Source organism: Hordeum vulgare, chromosome 3H (assembly GCF_904849725.1).
Source record: "Hordeum vulgare subsp. vulgare chromosome 3H, MorexV3_pseudomolecules_assembly, whole genome shotgun sequence".
NCBI classification, from domain to species: domain Eukaryota; kingdom Viridiplantae; phylum Streptophyta; class Magnoliopsida; order Poales; family Poaceae; genus Hordeum; species Hordeum vulgare.
The window spans coordinates 600,259,514-600,282,716 of NC_058520.1; the positions used below are offsets into that span (position 1 = coordinate 600,259,514).

The 23,203-nt window shown below is 44.8% G+C and overlaps 1 protein-coding gene across 1 annotated transcript; it reads right to left on the reverse strand.

Annotated features, from left to right (window-relative positions):
* Nucleotides 1–11,876: 11,876 nt before the first annotated feature.
* Nucleotides 11,877–14,067, reverse strand: LOC123445547 (protein LATERAL ROOT PRIMORDIUM 1-like). Its single transcript, XM_045122543.1, has 2 exons — nt 12,749–14,067; nt 11,877–12,647 (listed from the first exon to the last, which is right to left on the reverse strand). Exons 1-2 carry the CDS (start codon nt 13,377–13,379, stop codon nt 12,250–12,252), a joined length of 1,029 nt encoding a protein of 342 aa, XP_044978478.1. The 5' UTR covers nt 13,380–14,067; the 3' UTR covers nt 11,877–12,249.
* Between the last annotated feature and the right edge of the window lie 9,136 nt (nt 14,068–23,203).

The window sequence follows — 23,203 nt, forward strand, 5'->3', positions numbered from 1 at the left end:
TGCTGCACCCTGTTACTTTGGTTGCTTGTTACTTGCTACGGATTACCCTAATATCAAACTACCTGCTACTTCTCTTTTACAACATTTTCAGAGAATACCTTGCTAAAACTAATTATCGATTCCTTCTACCCCTTGTTGGGTTCGACACTTTTACTTATTGAAAGGACTATGATTGATCCCCAATACTTGTGGGTCATCAAGGTGCCACATCAGCATATTATGGGCTCGTATGTCAAAAAACTTTGACTGGTCAAACATGGTGGTTCGGTGTTAGTGACACATGTATAGTCACAAAAACTTAAGATGAGGGACGAGCAGGTCGCATGTGGTCACAGTTCTAGTGACATTTTTTGGTCATTACAGAAGATAGGTTACGCTAACAAATTTGGGTTCGTCACCTAAAACACGATCTTGATTGTCGGAGGAAGTGGTTCCGTTAAGGTTTTATTTTCTAAGACAAAAAATGGCTTTACGTGACACAAGTGAAATGTCACAAAATAGTCGAGATTTTGTAGTGTCTGACACAACACCCCTCAAACTGGTCATAGTGGGAGTAACTTAGCTAGTAACATAACACATAATAAGGAAATTTTGCTTATGTATCAAGGAGGTTATATGTAGAGAGAGGTTTGTGCTAACATATTTTTTCAATCAAGAACATTTCATTCAATTGATATATCGATGTGATACAAGCATATTAAAAGAATGCACGACATGTACATAGCACGATGCACATAGCCAACACGTCCAACACAACCAAAAATAAAAGATAATATTACATAAATAATAAAAAGTCCAATCTAATGTGGGGTTGATCATTTCTGGAGATTGCATTGTCCTCCATGAAGGGAGAAAACCTCCTTGCCGTATGCTACATCAAGGTAGACGTTGTCATAAAAAGGTACATGTCCTCCAACCTCTGCAGTATAGAACAAGTACCGAGCTTGCGTAGATGCATGAATAACCTGCACAGGAGATGAAACACATTTATTATTAAGGGATCCCTATTACTAACAAGCCCATCATTCCTGGTAAGCCACAATGCCTAACATAAGGCACCGCCCCCACATGAATATGTGTGGAAAATTTCTTGTCAATATCACGTAACCAATGAATGAGCATATTGCATGTACTACGTGGGTGTAAAGATTTGAAGCCACTTGAACCATGACCCACTACACGAGCAAACTCAAACTCAAAAAATAAGTTTTTAATAGACTTGTCATGTTGACACATGTCTTGCTACCTTGCCAATTGCGGCATGCTAGGTTATCTCTAATTAAGATCACGCCTATGTTTTGAAATCATAGAGATATATTCACTCAAAGAGGAATTTTGAGCTTATAGAATTTCTTGTTATCAACCGGAATATCGCTATGGGCAATCGCATCGTACAAGAACTTGGCAAAAAAAAATCCTAAATGCGCCCGGTTCATTTGAGAGTTGAATGGGTTCCACACATGTGAGAATGAATTCCACGCTCCAAGGCAATGCCTTAATAGGACACTACGAAAAGAAATGTCGGGATTTTCTTGTCCCGAAACCTGAATGATGTGACAAACTTGTGTCTAACAATTCAATAAAAGCTAAGGTATTGCACCATAAATGGGGTGGTACCCAGCCACGTATTATCCCAGAATCTAAGCTGTGAGCCATCCCTAGCCAAGAAAGTGCCAAATTGGAAAAATAATTCCTTGGATTTCATCACTTCATACCAAAAATGTGAATCACCGGGTTTTCGACAGATTTGGAAAATGGCTTTGGAACCCATGTACTTGTTACGAATGATTTCCTGCCATACAACATTCTCTCTGAGGACTTTGTAAACCCATTTAATGAGAAAGGGTGATGTTTTTAATCTCAAGATCTTCCAAGACCCACCCACCCACCCACCCCCCACTACAAGAAATTCATTCATTATTGACCCTCTATTTTTGTCACTATATCGTCATTATTTATGTTTTATGACCTTTCGGTGACCAAATTGAAAAGGTCAACAGTTGGCCGTCAAGAACGAATAAACATGACCTTTCTAAAAAATTCGTCGTAGCTCTCTATTGACCAAAATTTTGATTTGGTCATTACCCATTTGACTGAGCCACATAGGATCTGATGTGGCTGAGCTTACGTGGCATTGTTAGTGACCAAATGAAATCATCATAAATTTCACAGCCCAATCTAGCTTACATGGGCCTAGCCCAATACCTATTATTTTATTAAAATGTTTTGATTTATTCGGGCAGATGCATTATTATTTTTTCATGCATATCTCATGTTAGGCCCATTTGAAAACAAGCACGGAGTACAACAAATTACAGTATTGCAAATAAACTGTATATTTCATTTCAGCAACACATCACATGGAATACAATACATCATCCGGGAATCTGTACATATAAGGTTCGAGGCACAACAAGTGCACAACAAAAAGAATCTAGAAGTGCACAAGAGTACATCAACATAGTTCTACAGAGATTGGACAAAAAGATAAATTTTAGTTTATCACACATAACATCAGAAACCCTTCGCTTCTCCCAAGTGCTTCCAATCATCCTGATAATTGGAACAATCAAACATAAGAGAGCTTACAAAATATGAGCAACCAAATGACAAATGGAGGTTCTACATTCAGGAATCAGACTTCAAATTTCACAACAATCAATAGAAACACAAGACTTAAGACACGATCCCATAGAAATTTCAGGAATTACAAGATTATTCTTGTGTTAGCTCAACACTTTGTGCACAAAAAGCTCATGTCGTTTATCTTTAACACAATTAATAATCAGAGACTTGGCAAATAATGGTTCAGCCGGTCAGCAAAGAATCTCATGCTTTCCAGTGCTATGAGGTCATAGGTTCGATCTTAGAAAAATTAAGGTAGCCATGTGCTAAATTATAAAAGAGTCAGTATGTTCAGAAAAGGGTAGAATACAATGACATCTCTATTTAAAACAACAGTAGTATTTGCATTCGCAGCTTGGTTAGCAGTGGAGGATTTGCAGATCCACCACAACTTGGGGAAAATGAAGGCAACCAACTGTTGAGCAATGCGACATGCCAATTACTACTTGCTACACCGGACTAACTAAGCCGCAAGAACACATTGGAAGCATTGCATTTGGAGTTACGGGGATGCAGCTTGATCTTGGAATTCCGGTGGTCAGGGGTGCTAAATTATGAAGTCGGTAGTAGTATGATCTGAAAAAGTGCAGGCCATTTGTTTCTGACTAAAACAGCAGTGATCGCACTGTCAGCTTGGCTATCAGTGTAGTATTTGTAGAGCTAGCTGAACAATAATCCTTGGGCTTGGGATGATAAAATATGATGAACTATTGAGTAATCTGGCAAGTCTATTCGGCTAACTAAGCTGCAAGAACACACTGGCATCGTTGCATTTTTCAGCCGAAGAAGAAGCTACAGCTGTCTGAAGCCGAATCAATGCACAGCGCTCTCCAATTCCTCTTCAGTCGGAGAGATTTTTTTTAATCACTGAAGAAAATGGCATGAACATGTTTCTTCTCTGGCTGCAAACAAAATAGCAGCAGATTTGAGTTACCACTAACTACTGAACCCACCATTGATAAATTGCCTCACCGACGCCGACACCTTCAGAGCAACAAATTTTAGTTCCTACATAGCAATTGATTTGGCACATTCAGATATTATTTGAGCAGCCACAAATACCTTCATTGATTGATAGTGATTAGAAAGAAAAGGAAGACGCTCACCGATGCTGAACTCAAAGGTGACGACGACAGTGAGGATGTCTAGATGGGGATGGGAGCGGCATGGTCACCTTGGCCAAGTGCACATCTCCTTGGCCGCTGCGAGCACTGCCTCCCGCCGCATGGTCCGGTCGTCCTACTCCTCACCGCCGCTGGTACCGGGGCCATTGGAGATGACCCACTCCAGCGACGCGGCTCACCCAGCCCCTGCCAGTCAGCAAGAAGCACATCATTTGCTGCTGGAAGAGGCGGCAGCGACCACAACGACGAGGCAATGATCCGTCAAGCCCCGCCCTCCCTTGTGACGCCTGCGATTGGTGCAACAAAGATTCGTGGTACCTGCCGCCGTCGAGGACTCGAGTCGGTTGGCGATTCCCTCCGCCGTCCTGGTGGCCTACCGCCATAGCCACGGCGGTCCTGGTGGAATGGATGGATCTGGCCAAATCAAGGCTCGACGAAGAGGAGGGGGTCGTGGGGAGAGTCCCAGAACCGGGGGACGGGGAGGACCGAAGGGGTGGCGGCGCTCGACGGGATTTGGGAGGAGATAGGGTTTCATACACCTTATACGACGTGGGCTGCTCTGGTTTGGGCCGAGAAGCCGCGCGCGGGTAATCGTTGGGAAATTTGGCGCGTGCTGGAAATTTGGTCGACATATGGCGCGAGCGTGAGTATTCCAATAAAGAAAAAAAAACCTTTTATAGCATCAGGACTCTTTTTTTCTCCACATGACATAGCCCTTTAATAATACCAAGTGTCCCAGTATTGTACGTGAGGGTTTAGATGATCTTTTCTAATCATGATGGCTATATTTGATAGCGTTAGTATTAAAAATATATTTAACAATGTTAAGACTACCTTTTTTTCCGTGTGATGTCTTCTTTTTGTAATAGGAATTGTCTCTTGTCTCTTTACGTCGGGTTTAATTCTTCAGGTGATATTTTATAAGGCAAGGTTGGAATGGATAGTATAAATATTATACATTAAGAAGGGCGGTGGTGAGCTCCATAGTTCCACGGTCTCATGACAACACTAGTATAAATATTAAATAATCCATGATATGGGCCTAATGATTGTCTTATATAGCATAATTTTTTTATTTTTTATTTTAATTTCGAAGGAAACCATGTTACAAAAATGCATATTCATCAAACGACAAACATCAACTATATGACCAATATATATATATATATATATATATATATATATATATATATATATATATATATATATATAACTCCAAAATATGATTATTTTTATTTGCATATGAAAAAATGTGGATAATCCTCATAAAATTACAAAAAAGGTTGAAGCAAATTTGAATCCTCGAACAATTTTGAAGTTTATAAAATTGAAAGAAAAAAAGTATAAAAGCAATCCCTTGCATTTTTAATCGAAATCCAGCCCTTGTCGTGAGTAGGCAACCTACCCAACTATTCCTCTTCATAACGGACCTAGCCCACCCGCTCGGGGTCTTTTTATTTTCTCGGTATTCTATTTGTAAGGTAGGTTAGATGGCCTCAAGTGTAAGGTGGCACGTGGCCATTGAATACTCGTCTTTTAGGTGGGCCCTGCATGCTAGCGGATCAGAGGATTGATGTGTTCTCTACGTCTGTTGGTCTCACACGTTAAATCCGGATTTGCCGAATAGCTAGGACCCACATGTCAAGTGTAGATATACCTCGTTGGTCCTCCACACTTAGGTTGATTTGACACACATGGCTGACACCTATACAAAATTACTGCATGTATATATGACACAAAGGAAAATCCGGATTTGAGGTAACTACCTAGTCTATAAACATATTAATATGATCAAGGTAAACCCAAAATAAGGCCATGCATAGTGCTATACATTTTATGACCAACTGACCTGATAACATCATGACCTTTTTTTACAGAAATTGTCACAATTATGGTTTTTTTAGACCACCTTGACACCCCTTGACCATTTTGTATTATTTGGTCACTGATCTATGACCAATAAACCCTGGTCGTTATATTTTAGTCATAAATGGACATATTTCTTGTAGTGCCCTAACACGTTCCACTTAGCTAGTAGATATTTATTTGATTCATTATCGCACATTCCACTTTCGTTAAGTGCAAGAATGACAACATGTATAAAACCATATTGTTGATGACTGAATTAATCAAAGCGAATTGCACCATCAGACAAGAGTTTGTCCTTCCAACTAGCTAGGCCTTTCTCAAGTCTGTCTTACACATCTTTCCACTCAATGATACTTAAATGCCGATAGTGAATCGCAACACCCACGTACATAATAAGAAATTGCCTGAGTTATCAGACGAAAATCTAACCATACTCAGATGACGATTCCACAGCTTCACGAAAGCAACAAAAATCGCTCTTATAGAAATTAATTTCAGACCAAAAGCTCCTCAAAAGCCCATAATAAAATCTTGAGGTTGATCGCTCTATCTAGGTTATGATCCACAAAAGGTACAATACCATCCGCATCCTGTAGAATGGACAAGTGGTCTTCTACTATGAGGAATAACACCATTTTAGCCCTCTCCACAAGAAAGGCAAACATATCTGCCACGATGTTGAACTAAATGGGAAAGATGGGCTCTAGTTGGCGAAGACCCTTCCTAGTCTCAAAGTAATTACCAACATCATCATTGATATTGAAGGCCACATTACCATCAGAGATGAAACTCTCTACCCATCAACACCATTTTGGCGTGAACCCCTTTGTGCGAAGAGTTTGCAGAAGAAAGGGTTATTTGACTTTATCATAGGATTTTTCTAAATCAATGATTAAGATGTATCCCTCAACTTTTCCGGTGAAGCTCATGTACAATTTCATGCAGCAAAACAACTTCATCGAGTACGTTGTGGCCTTGCATGAATATTGTTTGAGTGGGGCGCACCACCCCATTCAATCGGCTAGTTGCAACCCTCGTTAAGATTTTAAAACTAACATTTAGGTGGCAGATCGATCGATATTACTCGACTTGCCTCCTTAGTCGGTACAAGAAAATAATTTCCCCATAATTAAAACGGGCAATGTCTAGGTTTTTTTTGTATGCAATTGGTTAAACAACTGAATCAAATCCACCTTAATCAAGTCCCAAAAAAATGATAAAACTCCACCAAAAAACCGTCTGGTCCAGAAGCCTTGCTGTGTTTCATTTGCAACACCACAGTTCAGATTTCTTCCTCAGAGAATGTAGCAATTATAAACTCATTTTTCACCTGAACGTCAGTTTACATCTAACATAACATATTGTCGTAACATAACACACCCCGAGGCAAGATAAGTCTACATCTAAATAGGCAGCTTTACAATATTGCCCAGCGTAGACAGACGTCCATTACGGCAGTCTTACGTGAGATTCCGCTAAATATTAAGTTTCGTAGAGCCTTGATTGGCAATAGATGGGTCAGGTGGCTGCATCTAGTCAGACGGCTAATGGATATTAGCCTTTCTGACTCTACCGATAGTATTCGTTGGAAATTGACTACCAATGGTACATTCTCAGTGAAATCAATGTATGAGCATATTATTGATTCTTCACCTATTTCAAAATCAATGCATATATGGGAGGTCAAGGTTCCCCTTTAGATAAAAATCTTCATGTGGTTTGTTCACAAAGGAGTTGTTTTAACTAAGGATAACTTGGCCAAGCGAAATTGGAAAGGAAATCGAAGATGCAGCTTTTGCCAGACGCATGAAACGATTAAGCACCTGTTTCTGAATTGTCCTATGGCTAAACTCTTATGGCGCTCCATACATATTACTTTTAACATTGCCCCGCCTACTAGCATTAACATGTTATTTGGGACGTGACTGAAAGGGGTTAATGTTTATTACGCCAAACTAATTCAAGTTGGAACTTCTGCTCTTTTGTGGGCTATATGGAACTGCAGAAACGATCTAGTTTTAAACAGACAACACCATATTAATTTTTTGCAGGTCATCTTCAGGGCTACCGCCTTAATCCGCATGTGGTCCTTACTCACTCATGTGGAAACCAGAGAGCCTTTGGTTACTGAATGTGCCCGATGGGAGATGGTAGCTCAGGGTATCTTCAACCGATATGGATGGCGGCATGCTGATAGAATAGGTCGATAGTTATCTAGGTCTGTTGATATCTTTGATGTTGGTGTTGTGGTCGCCTTGTAAATCCTTTTTTATTTTTTGTTTTTGAGACTACTTTGTACTTCTTTTAGACTGGTTTCATACTTAATAAATGGTTGCATGCATCACTCGATGCAGAGGCCGGGGCGATGCCTCTTTTTTGAAAAAAAAAATCTAAATAGACGAAGACTTGCATGATACACACGTGTTAATGTTCCTGTTATGGAGGTAGTAACAGGGACTAGTAACATACTTCGACCAGTCTCATTTAAGCAAGGAGAAATTATATCCGTGTCATTGTAATGATCATCAGTGCAGCTTTCTGTCTCTGCTCTTCGTGCCAGTCACAGCCGGGCTATTTGCAGCGAGCAACAAAGCCACGACACGAAAAACAAGAGCAGCACAACGAGGGCAAAAAGAAGAAAAGACAGAGCGTGGATTTGTACCAGGATTATTCGGCTGGTTCCTTAAAAACCCAGGCACTCGGCCTGGCCGGACTGGCCATCATTTCAGGAAGCATATGGTGGAGCTTTAACCAACACAACAGTTACGGCACTGCGCGAGTGGCCTCCGGAATCATTGCTAGATCATGTCACACACCTGTACCCAGGAGCGCATGAATTCAGGGAGTGATTGCGCTTTACTTTATGCATCAGCACAATCAATCCAACTGGGCATCAGAATGTTCGGAGTAAAACGTACATCTAGTGCATCTCATGTACAGTTTACAGAGCAGTGGGTTCGGCAAGTTCCAAAGCAACTCCAGCATATTCCAAACCAGACAATGGGCTCATTTTGAGCACAAATATCATACCTGTGTCAGGAAAATATACAGCCTTGAATTGAAGAATGTCCAAATGGCAAAGATACTACTCCCTCGGTTCCATAATACAAGTCTTTTTAGAGATTTCACTAGATGACTACATGCGGATGTATATAGACATACTTTAGAGTATAGATTCACTCATTTTGTTCGTATGTAGTCCCTTAGTAAAATCGCTTAAAAGACTTATATTTAGGAACGGAAGGGGTACTAACTATAGAGGAATATATGCCATAAAATGACATGCCCATGATCTTGTATAGAAAGATCCATGCAAATATAAGGTGCCACTAGGTATTCATGGATACAACACATCAGAAAACATAAGTTCGCAGCAGTAGCAAAATTTGGCTAAATAAACATCGTTTTGGGACTGCAAACATCAGCATCACAAAATGTCAAAAACATAAATATACCTGCGCTATATGCAAACCCAACCCATTAGTATCCTCAGCAACACAATACAGAGCAAATGTGACATGTCCACATCCACGCCGCCGTCCAAAATATACATATTCTTAAATAATGAAAATAATGATGCAAAGCAATCACCCAACAAAACACACACCATGTCTGATGTCTCACAGGTTCTAACAGGCATTGGTGGTACCATAAGGTAGAAACTTGGAAGCAATGTTAACTACTCAATGATCCAACTAACATTACAATAAAATTTTAAGAAAGGCTATATATTAGTTGTCATAAAGGCTATATATTAGTTGTCAGAAAGGCTAGGCAAAGTAAGGAAAACATTATTCCAGTGACTGGACAACACTAATGCGAAACAAGAATATAATATCACATAAGACATAACACACGTAACACAAAAAAAGTTAAGAAAAAAGAATAGAGCTGTCTACACTAAACAAGTACTAGGTCTGTTACCAATGATCAGGACCAACCAATACCAAGTTAGTATAAATGATTATTCGACTAGATGCAATTTCACATTAAAAAAAATTCAATCACTCATGTTATGTCATATAAACATGTACCATCTCAAGGGAAATTTGCAAAAGACATGATTAATAACTTGAATAAAACAAACCATAGCTACTATACTAACATAGATGTGATATCAATATATCTGCCTTCCAGATCAGATATCTCATGCAAATTTGAATCAATGAACTTCAAAAGGGAACAAAGAACAGTATAAATGTATTGTCAAACACCATGGTAAATACGATTATGATAGAAAAAATGACAGCATGAATGTTCATACACACACACACAAAAGAAATACCACTTACGAACAAAACCCTACTTGAGTTGAACATAATTAAATGAAAAATTAGCAGATTTCCAATATATTAGGTCACAATCAGGTTATAAACAAACATAGCATAAAAGCTATAGGCAATCCAAATCGTAATCACACCCATGCCTCCCAAGTGCATGGCTTACATAGCAACAAATACAAAAGTTAGCAGCCCAATATTTAATCCTTTTCATCTATCAGTAATCAGTGAACAATCATTTGTTTCTTAGCAAGTCATATATCACAATACCGAGTTGATACCATAAAATTTAACAGGACAAAGAATAGTTTTTCAGGCACACTAAAAGGGGATTAACAAATGTCAGCACATGAGAGTTGGGCTAGTCAATTCGATCACCATCCTCACAAGAAGACAAGCAGCACATGTCCTCGTCATTAGGTCCGTTGAAATTGTTGTCCAAAGAAAAGGGACGTGACAGAAGTTAGCAGCATTGATAATAATAAAACATGTGACGAATCGTGCTTTCAGGGATAAATAAATATACAATTTATGGTGCCAATTATATGCTTCAACAGTCTGTTAGTGCCACACGTCTCTGATCACAACCAATTATTTGCCCAGGTGTGCGATGACAAAATTCTGGAGTTAAGTGAAAAGAAACAAACTGGAGACTAACTAGCAGCAGCACCTCATCTAGCATGAGTAGTTAAATGGAAACATAAACATTAGGAAGAAAAGAAGGAAACCTTGTCCAACAGTAGCAGCGGCAGGTGTTCAATTAGTCAAGCAGCAGCACGATTCAAGGAGAGAGTCAAGGCCTACGAAGCCCCCAAAGTCTACCATCTACAAGCTGATGAAATAAAGAAGATAGCTGAACAGTAACCGTGCTCCCCAAAGGATGGCAACAATCGACATGAAGACATGGACGGACGCCATGATCGCGCACATGAGATAATGGCAGCTTTGGTGATGAAAAGATAGCCCAGGGACGAACACCAATCCCCAAAAAAATTAAATATACTTCGTCATGGTTCATCCCAATTTTTATGAAATGTTCATCATGGCTCATAAGCCATGACGTTACGACCCAATACCCATGTTCATGATGCCCCTAGGTAACTTGCAACAGCAGTTTAAGCAAGCAGGCTATAGTGTAGCCGACCAAAATTTCCACCCAACAAGCAAAGGAGAAAGAAGGCTGCAATCCCGGGCAGTGAACCGTGTCAAATCAGGCATGCATGGGTTTGCTTTTCACACGCCTTTCTTTCCTTTCCTTTCACATCTTGTCAATCCGGCACGGGGAATCAATATAGGGGCTAGCACAAAAAACCATGGCTGGTAGGAGGATGAAGCACAGGAAGCCTCCATGATCCTGCCTCCTCTCCTCCTCATGCATCTCCTCTAGTCTCTCTACCACAACATGCTCCCCAACATGCATGCCAATTACCAAAAGATGAAGATGCTTACTTAGTTTAACATGTAGCATGAGTGTTAGATAAGATGGTGTATAATATGCACAAGAATTCCCTCATCACATGCATTACACATTGGCCTCTCTCTCTCTCTAGGACACAAGTTCCAATGCAATTAGAAGATGCTCCATCTACAAAGCACAAAGCCAATGCCAAGAATGCATCCATATGCTTACCTACCGTAGAAAAAGATGGGGAAAACAAACAGGGAAAAGGGTGCTCTGAAGAGTGAGTGAGATAATCAAGATAGGCATGGCAAGCATTGGATGCCAAATCGGCCACGCAAAGGAGTGAAGGCCAAGCAAGTGAGTATAGCAAGAGTCAAACTTTTCTGCTCAGCCTATCATGGTAATCTATCAGCAGGAGAGGAAGCCTGAACAGTGCACGCCTCCTCTGGATCCCTGCCTCCTGCTCGAAATGGCACCCACGGCCTACATGGTTTGCACCCCTGAACACATCCCCACATATGGAAAGGCAGACATTGGGAACATAAGCAAGGCATGAGACAAGAAGAAACCAATTGCACAAAACCAGCAGGCAATGACCTGATCAATTCATTATGCAAAGTGGTACTAGTGTTGATTTGATCTTGCATTATCCTGTTTAACATTCCTAATTGACAATTATTATTCTCTAAGAGTACATTAGTACTGCTAGAAAATTAAGGAACTGCTGCTGCTAGGAGGACTGGACTGGACTGGACTAGACTAGGAACGATTAACACTTGGATGTCGTCATACAGCATGAACAAATTAATGGCGAAAACCATGCATTGCACCCCGGCCATGGGAGGGTTGACAGGTTTGTACTTACTAGCAATGAAGAGAAGAAAGCAAAGAATGGTACTGTAGTGATGATCTACTATGTGACCTTACTCTTCTAGCAGCTCAGCTCAGCTCAGTTCATGGTGTTACCATAGCTGGACCCGCCGCCAAGTATGTGCTGGCCTCCTCCCCCTCCGCCTGCTCCTCCGGCGCCGCCGCCACCGTACATGTCCGAGGGCGCCATCGAGGACGAACCCCCGCCTCCCCTCGCGGCATTGCCACCGCCGCCGCCGAGGTGGAGCTCGGACATGTTGGGCACGGCGCCTCCGGTGGACGGATCAATGTCATTGCTGGCGCGGCCGTCGTCGACGCCCTGGTCGTAGAGGAAGCCCTTGAAGACGTGGCCGTTGATGGTCACCGTGGCCTGGTACGCGTACTCGTCCTCCCCGTCGTCGATGGACGTCACGCGCACGCACCTGAACACCGCCGGCGCGCGCACCTGCCGCGGCAGGTTCCCCCGAAACGACGCGTCTGCAGCACACATGTATGTAGATCGATCGATGCTCAGCGAACCGTGTGGAATTACGCACGCGTGAGGAGTATACGGCTCCGTGGTTACAACACATACATACCTTGATGGCTGGAGGTGGTGTCGTAGCTGCGGGGCGTGGTGGCGTTGGAGGTGGAGGTGTGCGACGTGGTGGCCTGCTGCTGGGAGGAGAGGAGGCGCGGCTTCTTGGAGCCCGCGGCGGTGGAGGCGTTGGCGGGGGAGGAGGCGGAGCCGCCGAGGTGCTGGCGCTCGCGGCGGCGGGCGGCGGGGACCCAGGTGCTCTTGACGTGCGTGGAGCAGTCGAAGCCGCGGCTCTTGCAGCAGGTGCGGCAGCGGCTGTGGGTGCAGTCCTTCTTGGCCTGGTTGCCGCAGTCCTGGCAGGTGGTGGTGCCGGAGCCGGAGGAGCCGTCGCCGCCGCCGTCCAGCATCGGGACGGGCTTCTTCAGGTAGAAGGGGCCAAGGCTAGGGTTAGGGTTGCCGCCGCCAGCGCCGCCGGCCGACGGCGAGTGATGCTGCGCGGACTGCCAGAACTGGATGCCGCCGCTGGCGGCCGCGGCCTTGGCCGCCTCGGGGTCGAGCACGCAGGGCCCCGCGGAGAGCAGCGGGAAGATGGCGTCGGAGGCGGCCGGGTCGTGGTGGTGGTGATGGTGGTGCGTGTGGTGGAACGAGGCGGCGGGCGCGACAACCACCATCCCCACGTCCCCCGCCGCCATCCCGTAGTTCAGCGCCGCCTGGCGCGAGGCGGGCGACGAGGAGGCCGCGCCCCACAGCCCGGCCCCCAGCGCGGCGCCGGAGGCGGCCGCGGCCGCGGCCGCCGCGCCGGCATTGAAGCCGAGCGAGAGGTCGTCCCCCCTGCTCCCCGCGGCGGCGGCGGCCGCTGCCGAGGACGCGACCCAGTCCGCGAAGGCGCCGGTGTCGGATGGGAAGCGCCGCCCCGAAGCCACACTTATACCCAGCGAATTCCGCGGCGGAGATCGGGATTAAAAATACCACCACCGCCCCCTCCGAACCCGCCGGCCGCCGCCTACCCGCTCCGCTAGAAGCTACTCGTAGCGGCTGCTGAGCTGAGGCTACGGCGGCGATCCGCTAGAAGGAGAATAAAAATGAGCAGCGCTAGTACTAGTGTCTGACGCAGGAGCAGCGGGGGCTGAGGCTGAGGCTGAGGCTGCGGGTGTGGTGGGAGCTGCTTCTCCTTCTCTTCTCTTCTCTTCTCTTCTCTCCGTTTCTCCGCCTTGAAAAAGGAGAGGAGAGGATGGATAGCGAGTGCAGTAGCACTAGGCTGCGGCGTCTCTATCCGGCCCCAATTACTAGCGCCAACAATCTCCAACTCCTCCAAGCCAAGCACCGAGCTCCCTCGCTCGCTCTACCACCACTGACCACTCTACCACCGGTCTAGCTCTAGCTCTAGCTCTAGCTCTAGCGGCCTATATAGGAGTACCCGCCTGACAGGGCCCATCAATCTAGCCCCCCTCCTCCGGCTTTTCACGCCACTGTCATTTCCTCCCCCTCCCTCATTTTCTCCTCGTAGTACTGCTAGTACTTTTCTAAAATGTGCTGTGCAAGCCAAGGCTGGGCTGGGTTTTGCGGAATTTTTTTTTTAATTTTATATGTGTTGGTGGCGGTGTGCGGGCTCTGAAAAATTCCTGTGGAGGGACGGAGATATTCTCCTCTCCTCTCTTCTGGCTCTGGATCGGTGACGATCACTCGCTATCCATCCATCCATCTTTGGCCCTGTCTTCTTCTTCTTCTTTTCCCCGCTTCCCACGCACTGAGACCAGCTTCTTCGCTTCGCTTCTCCTGCTCCCTCTCTGCCGCGCAGGCCTGCTGCGGCCAGGCGGCTGCGTTAACTGCTGCTCCGGTCCGGTGTCTGGCTAAACGGCGTCGGTTGGTAGGCACATGCTCGGCTCACAACCAAGATCTGGCGTGGCGAAACAAAGATCCGTTTCCAATTCCAACTTGCCAACGACTCTGTGTGGGTTTCTTCCATGCACCGAATTTTGTTGGGACGTGGGAGGAGGAAGGGGACGGCGTCCGGAGTTAGCGCTTGCAGTGCGCGTGGTTGGCGGGCTGGCTTTGCTCTTTGCTGGGCACCAGTGCATGACCAGGAGGAGGAGTAACTATTCTTAACAGCGCCGTGGTTCACGATTGGACACTTTCACTGTTCCGCTGCCACCAAACACATGTATTATTCATGCATTGATTAATCCCGGAGTAGAAACGAAGCTTGTTCGGTTTGGGGCTATAGTTTGTCCGATCATTGCACTGGGTTATGGAGTGCCATGTTTAGTTTTTTTCTTTTTTCTTAAAAAGGAAGAAACCCTTATTTGAAACTTCCAAAAAAATGTAAAAAATAAAATTATGTGTAATATTATGGGAAAGTCTTACCTTCCATCGGTGGATCAGTGCGATCCATCCGCCGCCTCCTCATCCGTTAATTTTTTCCCATCCCGCGTTCAATGTTTTCCTCAAACTGGGCAGTTGTTTCAGAAACTCTCCAGTCCGTTGTCAGCCTACCGCGGCTCCGCACGCACGCCGTCACCGGCCTACCGCCGCCCTCCACCGTCGGCCTGTGCGCTGCCCCGCCGCCCTCCACCGCCGGCCCGCCCCTCACCAGATCCCCACCTCGCCGGATCGCCGGATCCCCACCTTGCGCGGCGAACGAGGAGGTGTGGGGCGCGGACGCCGGCGAGCTCCCGTCGCAACAACCATGGCCAGCCCTGGCTCCCTTGGCCTTGGAGCAAGGTGGTGGAGGAGAAGGCCGTGGAGGTGGTGGACGAGAAGGCTGACGAGGCGGCAGCGGAGGACGACGAGGAGAAGAAGATGGAGTAGGCGGAGGCGGAGGCTGGGGCCGTCATCGAGGGCACCACCGTGTCCTTCAAGGAGGAGAGCAACCTTGTGCCGACCTCGCCGACCCCGAGCAAAAGGCGCACGCCCAGATCAAGAAGCTCGTCGCGACCGCGCTCGCCGGCGGGGAGTTCGACCTGCCCCCGCCGCCGCGTTCTCCAACTCGACCTTTGTTGCAAAAAGTTTCCTGCAACACGACATTTGTTGCAAAAAAATTCTTCCGTAAAAATACCTATGTTACAGAAAGACGAAGGAAAAAAAATCTGCAACAAGCAAATTGTTTCTGAAACTCGACCGTTGTTTCAGGAATTAACGGATCCAAAGTTTATTTTTTCAACAAAGTGAAAGTTTCTGCAACTCGAGCATCGTTCCAGGAATTGCGTCCAGAGCGGATCAGACGCAGCGGATCGGACGGCTACACGCGCGAGATCAAACGGTTGTCGAGGTGGATATTTATCTACCGATAGATGCATAGCAGTCCCCTAATATTATCAGATGCATCACGAATTTTTGTGTATACATGCTATAAAGATTGGATGCAGCAATTCGGGTTCCGACCTCATGTGCTCCTGCGCATGAATAAGTAAAATAAAAAAAAGCAAAAAGTTCATAAAATACAAAATAAAATTGTGGCATGCAAGATGCTGGGTGCGTGAATTCCATACCAAATTTAATGGTGCTTTCACGTCTGAGCAGCCCTTAACTAAAAAAATTGAAGGAGCATAGCGGCCATGCATGGCTGACTTCTCGTACGGCGGCTTGTTAACCCATAATTAAACACGTTCGTCGTTTTTCAGTAAATTTTGCACGGGTCGCTTTCAACCACCATCTGCTCTATGCATGCATGTATGCATGCGGGTTGGAAAAAATGATTTATCTCATAGATTAATACTTTGATTGAAGATTCGTTTTCACCGTTAGGTTCGTCTCGACGAGACCTTCAAAATAAGATCCCATGTTGACATGTTTTGTTGAATATTTTTTTCGTCGTTCCTAGTTGCTACATTTATGTCATCATAGTTGTCATTTTACGAGTGATAGTTGTCATAAAAATTATACATAGTTATCGGACAATAATTTTACACTTTTTAAGTATTGCAGTGTTATGTGAAGCTAAAAAAGGATATTAAAGCACTAACAATAAGCAAGTAAATGCATGAACCAGCACAAGCACAATGAATCATGTTTTTTAGGAGGGTATATCGACATTCATAAATCTAATAACCAAGTTAATTTAACGTGAGAACTATGTGACAGATAATGTGACAAGTAAGTGATAGTAATCTGACAAGTAACGACGAAAAATAAAAGTTATCGAAACATGTCGACATGTGATCTAGTTTTGAAGATCTCATCACGATAAAGTTAGTGGTGAAAGCGGATCATTAATTAAAATAACGGTTTGAGAGATAATTTTTTTAAAAAAATACAACACCGCTAAGCAAGTTGTTTGAATTTATGTGCATGAGAAAGGGGCCGCACGGGAAAGCGGCTGTGCATTGTGTGCAGTTTAGATTTTTTTAAAATTAAATAATCAGGACGGTGAGAAAGTTTATGAAGACACGCAGTTTGTACCCGGTTTTGTCTTTCCTTCTGCGAGCTCCTCGGACGTCCGAATATCACGAAATTTTCTCCGGACATCATGGTTGACCAAAAAGAAAAGTCAGTTGTTGTTATACTTTTTCCTGTTATATTTAAAATTAATTACTGGTCGCCTAGATCAGATGAGGGTGGGCTGAGATTTGATTTTTCGACAAAGATCCGCCTTTTGCTGCTAACCCGTGTACCGGATGGTGACAAGGATCTACAATTCCACGTTTCGACCTCCGCGGGTTCTACGCCGGCCGGCCCCATGGATATCTTGCTACGACAGCGAGGTGGGTCTCGTTTGGAACCATGGCGCGCGTGGTCCTGCCCTGCCTGGCTGCCTCCGCTCGCCGGAATCCTCGAAACGGGCACGCACGAGACCCAAATCGGCGAATCGAACAAACAAGTGGACGTGGACGATGCCCTGCCCAGCATGCACGAGACCCGAACGGTCACGAGTGGGAGGATGCCACGGTGTGAACGGGCGTGTAAAATGTGGCCGCAAAGGCGACGGCGCTGCGCCCCCCGCATGTGCCCGACCGCTCCCGGCTCGCATGCATGCACGCAGGCATGATTGATCGAACGGCGCCGCTACTTTGGACGACAACGGAGGAAAGCGTCCGGCCCTGTCACCGTCCCGGCCGATCGGCGAAAGAGCGCCCGGAGGTGGAACCAAAGGCGGGAGGCGGAGGTGGAAAAGGGCTCCCTTGTGGCGTTTGGACACGCTAATGGCATCTCCAAACGTGGTCCCTTGCAACGCCTACACGCACCCGGACCGAACTGTCTTAATGTAGTTTGCTAGTATCAAACATGACTAGTACTAGTATTTGCATGTGTACCGTTCCCTTATTTGAATTTTCGCAAAACGAACCCAAAAAAGGGAAGGTTTGCGAGGGTTCGGACATTCTCCATGTAGGACTTCGACATCTCCGGATCACTCAAGTCCCCCTTTCAGACCACTTTTCTTCGACTTCATCTTTGATCCCCTTTGCTCTGCGTCAGCACTCTTCTCGTTCTGTTTGCCGTTGTCCCCTTCGACCACAGCTCATGCATTGTCGGACGTCCACAACCCCCACGCACACACCTGACCGCCTTGGACTCTGCCGCGACGTCCACCCCGGATCTATTCATAGCCAGGTACCCTTTGCCCCTTGTCGAAGTCGACCATGATGAACAACAGGGCCAACAAATATTCGATCAAAAGCCATTGTATTTTTTTTTCTTTTTACCTTCTCCTAGTTTCCTAGAGTAAGCAATAAGGACAATGGAGGGATACTCGGTGATGGAGGATAAGCCGATTTGTGATGCGTGGTTGGTCATATATACGACATTTCAGGCACGAGGCAAGGGGCCTCGATCCGATCTTTTGTCTAAACGTGCATCCTTTGTTTCACGAGCAAAACCACTCTGCACCCTCGAATTTGTACGTGATCCATGAACGTAATGTGAAGTTGCTATCCATCGCTGGTACACCATCTTCAACTATATCATGAAGTTTTATGATGTGATTGCACAAGTGGAGGAAAAGTGACCATTGGGCTCACATATCATCATGTAGCCCGGTCGACATGTTGTGGTGTACCACAAGATCGGGTGTAAGCCATTTACGATAATACATTATTGGATGAAGCTCAAGGGCCACATTACGTGGGATGACATATGCGGATTCACACTTGAGTATCGTCGAATTTGGAGTCGGTGAATTCGAAGAACTTGTTGAACATTTGGTTATCTCGGATGTAATTTTTTCCTTTGAACTATTATTGCACTAGGGATGCTAACATATCATTTTATGTATGAATTGTGCTTCTGAATTATTTGTTGCGGACTTCAGAGAAAAAATTAAGACAAACATTAGGGGGGAGGGTTGGATGGCTGGCTCCCATATCCGTGTCCACTTACAATTCCGGACCAGTCAACGGAGAATTAGTGATTCTGTTTTGAGAGAAGACGTTGCAGATGGAAAATTTTGGGTATATATACAGCCTAAATGGGGAAATTTATAAAGCATTCAAAAAATTAGAAGTATTTATGGAATAAACTTGACTTTCTTTTGCACTAATATATATATTTTTCATGAAGAAAAAAAACTTTGACTTCAAGGCAAAAATATTTAAGTTTTATTTGCCAAGAAGTAGACGGGGAGTTTTCCTTTGCGGATTGTTTTGCATGTACAATATAGAAGGTCCGTTTTATTTTAAAAATTTAGACTATTTTAGAAAATAAAATAAAATAGAGCGTATACACTGAGGAACCAAAGTCCGTATATGCCCCAAGCAAACATAACATGCGTGCCAATTGCCAACGGAGGAAGGTGGCAGCTGCCAAAAGAACTGTTGGAGCGTCTCCTGTCGCGGCTGTAAAGCCTGTGTCAAAGTTAGATGGCGAGGATCGGGCGGGCACCGGTCTCCTGCGACGTAACGTCAAGGAGCCGGTGGAGGCCGGTGACGTTGACGGACCTACGGCGGGCGGGGTCAGGTCCCGTCCAGACGTGACGCACAGATCTTTTCGATCGGTTGATGCAGCGGCAGCCGGCAGGCAGCTGGTCCCTTGCGAGAGCTAACGAGACACCACAGCTTTTGCAGTTTTGCTGCTTGCGAGAGAGCACCCGGATCCCGGTCTGATCCTTCCATCCAGTCCAGCTGCTGTGTCGTGTGTTTCGTGATGACCCCGCTCTCATGCACCCGCTACGCTTTGGCCCAGGTTTACATGTTAAACTGACAAAAAGGTGGCTCGAAAACGCCGCTGGTTTACGGTTGAGGAGGAAGCATCCGCGGCCGGGGAAAAGGCCGAGTTTGCGACTGAGATTCGCCGTCCACTGCATGTCGCCGTCGTCAGATCGGGCACGCACCGGTTAGTTGGTAAACTAAACGAGAGTTCCGTCCTTTTGCTCCCGTCGAGATAAAGCGGAATCGGGTGTGGCGGGGGCGACGAATGATCGGCGTGCAGCTCCCCGGATGTTCTCTGTGTGTGCAGGGATCGGCGCCTAAAATACTCCCCCCGCCGTCCGGCATGCCTGCCATATCATGGGACAGATTTCTAACAAATTCACACGCACATATTTCCATGCAAGAAAGCCTTGGGATAAATGGTAGTACGTGATCAAAACGGTTTTGCACTGATTGAGAAAGGAAAAATTGCGAGGTAAACGATTTTGTTTGTTACTACTCCCTCTATAATGTACTATATTGTATATTTTTTAAAGTGAAAGCTCATAAACTTTGATCAAATTTATGGACATGTTTACCTCTAAATTGCCAAACATATGTTATCAGATTTATATAAGATGCAGTTGCATCTTATATATATTTGCTCGCGTACATATGAACAGTTTTCTCTATAAACTTAGTCAGAGTTTGTCAAGTTTGGTTTTGAAAAACATATACGCACTACTCCCACCTTTCCGATTTATAAGGTTCATCTCAAAAATTTCAAATTTTCATTATATTAGGTTCATTTTAAGTCTAATTGAGTTAAAGTGTTTTGATTCTCACGCTATATTTAATTTATAGAGTTTAAAGAATGAAAATGAGTGGCTATGCTTGCATCGTTTTCTACATCGACCATACAAGTCCAATGAAAAGGACGATGCTACATTTATTGACTCAGAAATTAAATATGTGAGAAATATTTCATTGGCTAGTTAAAACTAGCGTCATCCACTCACAGTTCACCTTGATTGATGAGATTTCAGATTGTGGCCCTATAAACCGGAAAGGAAGGAATATATTATGGAACTAAAGGAGTACATCTAGTTAGGTTCATATTTCGATCATAATTTTAACTAATAAAATATAAATTATACATATAGAAAAATAATACCAATAGAAATTATGTTGAAATATGAATCAAACTATATGATTTTTAGTGACATGCATTAATATTTTGCTAGTTACAAAATACCAAGGGGTCCAATAAAGCAGGACGGAGGTAGTGTGCGTGAACTTTCCGTGGACTTCCATACATGTATCTATTTTAATTATGTATTATAGTAAAAATAGTATTCTTGTCTAATATTACAATGGATAAACACGAGCAAATGAATTAAAGAAAATACAAGTCCAACCTAGATGCACTCCAATCTTGCACCAGAAAAAAAGTCACGACTTGATTTCAGTTTTTCCAAATGTACAATTGCAGATGCTCAAATACATGCATATACATTCACACATATGAGAGCACACATCTATGTATACTAAGCAACTTTGTGATACTGAGCTGGCATCACATCTTGAGATTGGCGAAAAAGCCACGAAAGGTGCCTCATAGTCAAAAGGAGTGTCTCCTCCCACTTAACGAGCATGCCAAAAAGTTTAAATATAAATCCGAAAAACTGCGAACGCGAGCGCCAATTCTTGGTCTTAAACCGTGACGCGTTGGTTCCACCAAAGGAACCTAACCATTGCTCATGTAGGAAGCAATATCAGTTGACTACTAATTCCTTCATGTATGATAATTGCTCATGTGGGATAGAAATAAAGAAGCCTGAGAGAATTGATTGATCTTTTGGTAAAACATGCACTCCTTGTTAAATACTATCATGATAAGAGTTGGCCATGGTCTCTATATGTTGTCGGATTTAAGATAAAGTATAAAGTAACTTCAAACCCACATTACTAAATGCCCCAATTTGAATTTCACATACGTTAACCCTTATGCTGAAATTTCACATATGTTAATCCTATAAGAGTCGACTTCTAGAGAGAAAACAAATCGCAGCTCCGAGTGCACGAAGGTTTCTATGGCCTCCGCGGTAAGTTTGGTTTGAAGGCCATACTTTTTGGGTGGGAGGGGTGGGATTATCACTAGCGTTTGAAATGTGTGTGTGTGGCGGGGGGGGGGGGGGGGGGACGGTAGGGTGGCGGTGACACAATTTAGTGGGATGATCTAGCAAGACGTGATGTGGAGGAGTCGCCAATGCTACTTGTTGCGGGTGCCGAGGCGGGCGATCGAGGGCAACACATGTGAAAGAATATAACCAGAACATTCAACGGAGGGAGAAGAGGCGGACCTGACCATCCATTTTAGATCCAACACGCCGAAGCCTTTCCCCCATCCGGTTGTATTGAGGGTGCACATAGATCCAAGTCATGGATTTGACTAACAAAATTTTGTTATATAACACCAAGAGTATATCATTGGACTATTAACCGGATGTTGTTTGTGGACATAATTATTTTTACCACATATAATGCATATCCTTTTTTTTTAATTCGCATGATAGCTTTCTCTCGAGTCAAACTTCTAAAATTAAACCAAAGCTAATATGGGGAGTAAATAAACTGAGAAAGTGTTTAAATAGTTAAATTGTCCACCTGCAACCAGGGAAGGATCCATTATAGGGTGTAGAGTAGGGATCGGCCCACCCTAAAGATCTTGGCTGAGCCTATATAAGTGCTGAAGAAATGAAAAATGAATCCAAAAGACCCAACCCAACCCACCTCAACCCCACTCTAGCATTTTGAGCTCGATCCGCCGCTGGCTGAGTCTACGCACATCCGGATGGAGGGATTACCAAATGCATAGGCGTCCTCTTAATTTTCATTTATACAGTAGTTGATACGGGTGCACCAAATACGTACGAGTAGTCATCAAACATCCTTTGGGCCGCAAACGGGAACCTCTTGGCAAGGAAAGATGCCATTTATGGCTCGCGAGAGGCGTACACGAGAGGCGCGTACCGGCGCCGCATGCAGCCCAAGCACGGCCAGCACCCACTACCATGGACATGGAGTACGTCCATACGTCCATACGAGAGGGAGATGGAGGAAGACGGGAATTATTGGAGCGTCCGGCGCGGCAGCTGCACGCTGTCGGGGACCGCCGGCCACCTCCTCTCCTCCGTCTTCTTGGACTTGGACGCTAGCTGCGCCGCGGCGTGCATTTACTACTGCCCGCCTAACGGCCCCCGCGACGTGTCGCTCCTCTGGCCCCGGACACACACACAAACGACTCGCCGCACAGCACAGCACAGCACAGCAACGTAACACACACGCGTACCGGATCTGCATGCACATGCATGGACACGTACGCACGTATGTTGTGATCCATACAATATCGTGCGATCTACGATGCCAGTGGGCAAATCCACGACGAGCAGAGCAGG

Bases quoted from the DNA above. Each gene is read 5' to 3' on its own strand.
- LOC123445547 (XM_045122543.1), bottom strand. From the start codon at position 13,379: ATGGCGGCGGGGGACGTGGGGATGGTGGTTGTCGCGCCCGCCGCCTCG. The intron at 12,648-12,748 runs GTATGTATGTGT...TGTGTGCTGCAG, and splicing joins CACCACCTCCAGCCATCAAG to ACGCGTCGTTTCGGGGGAAC.